The sequence below is a fragment of the Chrysochloris asiatica genome, unplaced genomic scaffold (genome assembly GCF_000296735.1).
Source record: "Chrysochloris asiatica unplaced genomic scaffold, ChrAsi1.0 scaffold00104, whole genome shotgun sequence".
Lineage (NCBI taxonomy): Eukaryota > Metazoa > Chordata > Mammalia > Afrosoricida > Chrysochloridae > Chrysochloris > Chrysochloris asiatica.
In genome coordinates this window covers 6,720,035-6,726,775 of record NW_006408622.1, presented here as the reverse complement: position 1 = coordinate 6,726,775, position 6,741 = coordinate 6,720,035, and the positions used below count along the sequence as shown (strand labels likewise).

The 6,741-nt window shown below is 47.1% G+C and overlaps 1 protein-coding gene across 1 annotated transcript; it reads right to left on the bottom strand.

Annotated features, from left to right (window-relative positions):
• Positions 1-5,638: 5,638 nt before the first annotated feature.
• On the bottom strand, positions 5,639-6,325 carry RGS9BP (regulator of G protein signaling 9 binding protein). The gene has a single exon (XM_006867307.1). It carries the CDS (start codon positions 6,323-6,325, stop codon positions 5,639-5,641), a length of 687 nt encoding a protein of 228 aa, XP_006867369.1.
• Between the last annotated feature and the right edge of the window lie 416 nt (positions 6,326-6,741).

Genomic DNA, 6,741 nt, shown 5'->3' with positions numbered 1-6,741 from the left:
GGTATCCATTTGACCTAGCTTGGATGGCTGGGCTGAATTGACAAGAACCTGACCAGATGAAGATAAAGATGTTTAGTACTGTGAGCAAGAATAAGTTGCTACAATTTGATGGACTGGATTTTTGCTTATGGATGCAGTTGATCAAAATTCCAACCGGAATGGAAGATTCTTCATATCAGAGTATTGGGTTGGTGGTTGCCGAGGACCCGCCTCGACATAGGGGTTCGGTTCACGAGGAGGGGATACCTGACGGCGATTGCAATATATCAAGAATACACAGAGAGAGACAATGAGGCACCCCAAAGCCAGGGTGGATACATTGTAAGGACCAAACTGATTTTGCCTACCTAGAAACTGCTTGACTAAACTCTAGTCAGGCTCAGGAAAGCATTTTAAATAGACAAGGCCTCAGTTATTAGTTCCCTCCAGAGGCAAGGTCAATCTCCATTCTGTACATTAGCCTGAACACGTACTCTAGCTCCAAGAATATGATATATGCATAAATAGCCAGGCAGCTCAAGGCCAGAGGCCAGATGTTTTCCTTTACCCTAGCCTAAGAACAAAGACCACCAGTCCTGACCAATTAAACTGTAACATCTCATAGTTTGCCAATTGTTAACCAATCCAAAGATTGTAAAGCTGAGAAACCTGAGCTGTTTGAAAATTCTATAAAAACCCTGCAGACAATGAATTCGGGCTCTTTCCCTATTCCGAAATGTCGGATAAGGTTAGAGACCTGGCTCGAGCTTGATTAAACAACCCTTATGTATTTGCATCGGTACACGGCTCCTGGGTGGTCTTTGGGGACCCTGAATTCTGGGCATAACAACATCACTGGTGGGCATGCTTGGGAGTACAGGCATCGTGGCCTCTGCAGGCAGCAACTCACTGCCCTGCAATCTTTACTGCCTGCCTTCCCAACCAGTAATGCCCTGCCATCTTTACTCCATGCCTTCCAACCAGTAATGCACACCTGGGGAGGCCCGGGCCTCTGTTTTATTTAGGGGAGGAGCTTCACACCAAGCTGGGAGGGACTTAGGCAAGGTACAGCTAACACAGTACTTTTCCAGACATTCAGGTAACTTTACATCGTACTTAGCTGGTTTGAATCCCAGGCCAGCAACTTGTTTTCTCAGGCCCAATTAACATATCTATAGCCCCTGAGTTTAGGTGGCGGAAGGTGAGAGTAATGACAAAAGCTTGGGCGGAGTCCTGCTGCTTCGGCTTCCTGAGCCAGGTCTGCAGGAGGACTCCAGACGCCCAGGTGAATGGGCTGCACCTGGAAAAGGATTAGGGAGGATGGGTTCTTTGTCTATAGAACAAAGAGCTGTGAAGTAGCTAAGAAATTTTTAGTTAATCCTTTGGAGAAAGGCTTAACCTTGCAACCTTTAGTCTCAGGCTTTAGGAAAATATCACATTTATCTGTAGATTGTCAAAGGTTCCGTGTATTAATTTAATATATATAACTGAATATTAATATGAAAGCAATTTGCCATTAACTGCCAGTGGCCTCACTTGTTACACTCGGCCCTAGAGGGCCTCGAACCTCTGACCAGTCTTACACGGTCGGCAACAGGTGGTGGTTGTTGTTAAGTGCTGTTGAGTTGGTTCTGACCCATAACCACTCTGTACAGGGTTTCTGAGGAGAGGCTGGTCAGGTTGAACTGCGGATCTTGTGGTTCAAACTGACCTTGCAATCCAGTGCATTAACCCACTGGGTTGATAGGGATGGGCCATTTAAATATTGGCTAACAAAAATGGGGAGCTATAAAGGCATGAAGTAGCTGGCTCACAAGCTTCCATGGATGTGGTTAGTTTTACAATGAGGGTGGTAAGATAGAGTCCCCAGTGAATAGTTTTCCTCTTTTCCAGATGGGTCTGTTGTAAGGGGGTGGGGGATGATGCTGATCGGATTTTGTGATTCAGTTGTGAGTAATTGTCAAAAGTAACTGTAGAAGATGTATAATTAAAAGGTGGGGGCATTGGGGAGCAGTTAGCCTGTCATTTCAGGAACAGATAATCCCAGGACCATTCAAAAGGAAGAGCATGAGGGGAGCGTGAGATCCCTACCTAGAGAAGCGGTGACAGCAGAGATAGCAGAGACAGTAGAGGTGGTGGCATGGAGAGACAGAGCAGCTGAGGGCTCTAGCCTCAGGAACTGAGTAAGGCTGTGTTACTGTGGGCAGGAGGCTGGCTTGCAGAAGGTGCCCTTTGGACATTTAAATAAATGTATATTTTTTGTTTTGTATGTGTGCATCAAATATTGTTGCTTTGTTCATTTCTGAAATATAAGATAAAACTGGGACAGTGCATTTTCGGTTGTACATGCTTTAGTTATATCATGTAAGGTGCAAGTAATGATTTTATAATTTTCTTTATTATTTACAGATTATGCATATAATTTATAGGTGTCAAGTTGACAAAGGGTAGTCTGTGATGGTTAGGGTTTTGTGTCAAGTTGACTGGGTTGGTTTGGAAGTTGAGATGTGGTTATCCCCATGGTGATGAAAGCTAATACAGGCATAGTGAACTCTATGATGATTGGCTACGAGCAGTCACTCAATTGAAAGGATGTTTCCATGGGGTGTGGTCTGCTCCCAATATAATGGACATGTAGGAAAGACTTGCTGTCTTTTCCATGGGGGACCTGGGGCTCTACACTTGTAAGCCATCTCTTGGTATAAACTTCTCTTTACATATAAATGTGTGTGTGTGTGTGTGTGTGTGTGTATACGTACATACATACACACACACATATGCTTCTCTAGAAAAACCAGCCTAAGACACATAATAACTATGAATTCATGGCCAAATGTCATATTGTCACATATTATTAAGTGCGGAGAGTTGGTTCCAACTTAATAGCAACCCTATATAGGGTTTCTGAAGTTGTAAATCTTTATGGGAGCAGAAAACCTTATTTTTGTCCAGTGAAGCAACTGACAGATTCGAACTACTGACCTTACAGATCGTAGCCCACCTCATAATCCTCTACATTATCATGTTGCCAGAGCCAAACCAACCTTGCTATCCAGTGCACTAACCTGCAACGTCATACCAGGGCGTTCTCTCTCTCTATATATATATTTCACAGCACACCACCACCACCATGGGTCAGAACTATTCAAAGGCATTTAACAACAACAACAAAGAATATGGGCCTTTGAGCCCCACCCAGAACCTTCAGAGGTGGTGTATTTGCATTTGAAAACACATGCAGGCACATAGCCACCAGCCATACACATATAGTTGGTAAGTACTATCAAGTCAGTTCTGAGTCACATTGACCCTGTGTAGGGTTTCTGAGGTTTTGATTCTTTGTGGGAGTAGAAAGCTTCATCTTTCTCCCAAGGAGTGATTGGTGAGCTAGAGTCACCAACATTGTGGTTCACAGTCCAGTGCCCAAGGAGTGATTGGTGAGCTAGAGTCACCAGCATTGCGGTTCACAGTCCAGTGCCCAAGGAGTGATTGGTGAGCTAGAGTCACCAGCATTGTGGTTCACAGTCCAGTGTTTATCCTACATAGCCATTGCGTCCATATATGTTGTTAAGTGTTGTTGAGTCATTTCTGACTCATAGCGACCATGCATAGGGTCTCCTATAGGGTTTCCAATGAGTGGCTGGAAGGTTTGAGTTACCAATCTTATGGTTAGTAGTCCAGTGCTTATCCTACAGTGTCACACCTGTGGCTCTATAGGATAAGTACTGGACTGTAAGGTCAGTTTGAACCACAGGTCAAACTTAAACAGCCACTCCTGGGAAACCCTATATAGGATTGCTATGAGTTAGACCTAGTTGGACTCAGTTGAAGGCACGTAACAACCACCAGCTGTTGATATCTACAACCTGACCAGGATGATGTGGTTGTTAAGTGCCATGGAGCCGTATGAATCTCCCATTCATAGCGACCCTGTGAATTCTGAGGAGTGGCTGGTGAGTTTGAACCACTGACCTTGTGATTCAAACTGACTTTATGGTTGAGTGCTGAATGCTTGAGTGTTTATCCTACAGTGCCACACCAGGACATACACATATACATACACCCATATATATGTATATATACATATATTTGTTGTTAAGTGCTTTCAAGTCAGTTCTGACCCACAGCGACCCTACACAGGGTTTATGAGAAGTGACTGGTGAGCTTGAACCACCAACTTTGGGCGCTGTAGGTGTGTGGCACTGTAGGTTAATGCGCTGGACTGCAAAATCAGTTTGAACTGCAAGATCAGCAGTTGAAACTCACCAGCTGCTCCTTGGAAACCCTATGCAGGGTTGCCATGGGTTGGAATCGACTCAACGGCACTTAACAACAGTTACAATATACATGTGTAACTCTCATGGCATAGTAGGTTACGAATTGGGCTGCTAACCTCAAGGTCAGCAGTTCGAATCTATCAGCCACTCTTGAGGAAGATGAGGCTTTCTGTTCCTGTAAAGATTTACAGCCTTGGAAACCCTATACAGGCTTGTCTTGAGTCAGAACCTACTCCACAGCACATAACCACTACCACCATATATATATACCAGTTTTGAGGGGTACATGATGTGATTATATATATGATTTTTATTTCAATTGATTATTATTTTTTAAAAGCTTCTTATGCTCCAATATAAAAGCTGTAACATTTGAATACAGTCTCAGAACTGATGGGCTGGTGATGTCATTGTCTCGCTCTCAACAGGGCAATGTCGGGGTCACTGAGCCTTGCAGCTCCCTCCAAAGCTTGTTCTCCTACTGGTACAGAAACAAATAAGTAGATAGATAGGATTAAGGGCTCCAAAGAGGATTTCCCAGCAAGCCCAAAGGCGGATCATACACTCTAGTTCAGGAACAAAAATAAGTCACTGCAAGGAGAAAGTGCCCATTTAAATGACATGTGGCCTTTCTCAAGCCTCCATGCCACCTGGTCTAGCTGTAGTGAGACCTATTCTGTAGGGCAGAGTGCACAGCAGATCTAAGCCCACCAGCAGATTCAACTGGCCTCTGGTTTACTAAGTAGAGTCAAGTCCTGTGAAGTCCAGGGAGGTCACGAACCACAGCCTCTTCTAGAAGCTTTTGGTGGCTTAGCATTAAACTCGGCCAACAAGTGCAATCGTGCACTGTAGGGAAAGCACTTTGCACGAAGTTCTATTTGCACACTTTCCTAAACATACGCCCCAGAGGATTAAAGTAATAAAACTGCTTACATTTTACCACAATTTGCTTGACCAGCAAACAAAACAGGCCAATCCACTGCCCCATGGGGAGAGTGGGAAACGTCAACAGGGGTGGAGGCATCAAAGCTCAGACTCCATGTAAACACACCCCAGCAGGATTAACTTCCATTAACTCTGAGGGATCTGTGCACAGTTTTCTATTAATAGGAGCTAAAGCTCCTGCAGACATTAGCTGAAATGCCCTAACTGCTCTCGTACAAAGTTAACTCCTCATGGGCCAGCAACAGAACACCAGGTCCTGCACAGGTTGACGTGTGCTGGAAGCGCATGCTCACACACATGAACAAGCGCACCAACTTACAACAGCTCCCCTAAACATGTTAGATCCCAGACCCATCCTGAGGCTCATTCCTAGAGTGGTACCCAGGGGGTAGCGTGCCCCGGGGTAGGGAGCACAGCCGATGACTGTCCAGTGTTGGTCAGCTCAGCTTTGCCACACACACAGCCAAGACTACGGTCGCCAGCAGCACTGCACCGAAAAGGGTGGCGGCTAGGGCCTTGCTCAGATCACAAGGCTCTGTGTGGTCCTCCACGGATACACTGCCGGCTGAGGAGGCACCCGTGCTGGCCAAGACCTCCGCACTCGACGCCTGCCGAGTCTGCACGGTCCAGAGTGGAACGTTGACCTTCAGCTCCATGTCATGGATCATCTCACGCACATGGAGGATCTCGCGCTCCAGATCACGTAAATTGGCCACGTCTAAGTCACTGTGGGCCTCGTGCCGCAGGCTGTGAGTGCTCAAGCAGTTAGCCTTCAAGCCTGTGCATACTAATGGCCTCCCTGGCGAGTGCAGCGGGAACATAGCACCCAATGCCAGCGCGCGCTGCATGTCCACCTCCAGTAAGTCCAGACAGCCGGAGAAAGCCACCCACAAGCACTCAAATTCGGCGCGTTCCTCCGTGCCCAGGTCCTGGTCACGCAGCGCCATCGTCAGCCTGATGCGAGTGGCCACAGCCAGCTCCTGAGCTTTCTGTCGAGTATTTTGCAGATCCTCACGCAGGTTCCGCGAATCCCCAGAGCCACCAACGGTCAGCACTTGGTGGTGGTAGTACGCGATCACTTTGTTGAGAGCATTCAGAAGTGCCTTGCACTCCTCTCTCGCCATGGCAGTGCGCTCCCGAACGCCTGATTCTCTGGCACCCCTCTAGGCTTCCTGCCTTCAGATTGGCAGGATGCGACCCTTCACGCTGGGCTGGGCTGCAAGTGCGCTGTTCATGACCAAAGCTGTGCTCGCTCGCATCCGCGCAGTGCACCTCGGCAAATTGGGTGTGGAGAGGGAGCCTTGTTAATTGCCTCCGATTTGCTCGTCTATCCTCCCCAGACGTGCTCGGTGTTTCACACCATGTCTCTACATGGCCCTGGCCTCCATGGTGGTCCCCTGCGAAGTCTGGGGAGCTGTCTCCATCCTCCCCTGGTGTTGATGCCAGAATCAACCCCTTGTGGAGCCTGGCAGTTAGCTGCTACCAAGGGCCGTCAGGTCGGGTTTCCTAGGATCCGCCCACTTATGCTCATCCTAGTTGG

What these genes read in the sequence shown, in the direction of transcription:
- RGS9BP (XM_006867307.1), bottom strand. Translation starts at nt 6,325, where the DNA reads ATGGCGAGAGAGGAGTGCAAGGCACTTCTGAATGCTCTCAACAAAGTG.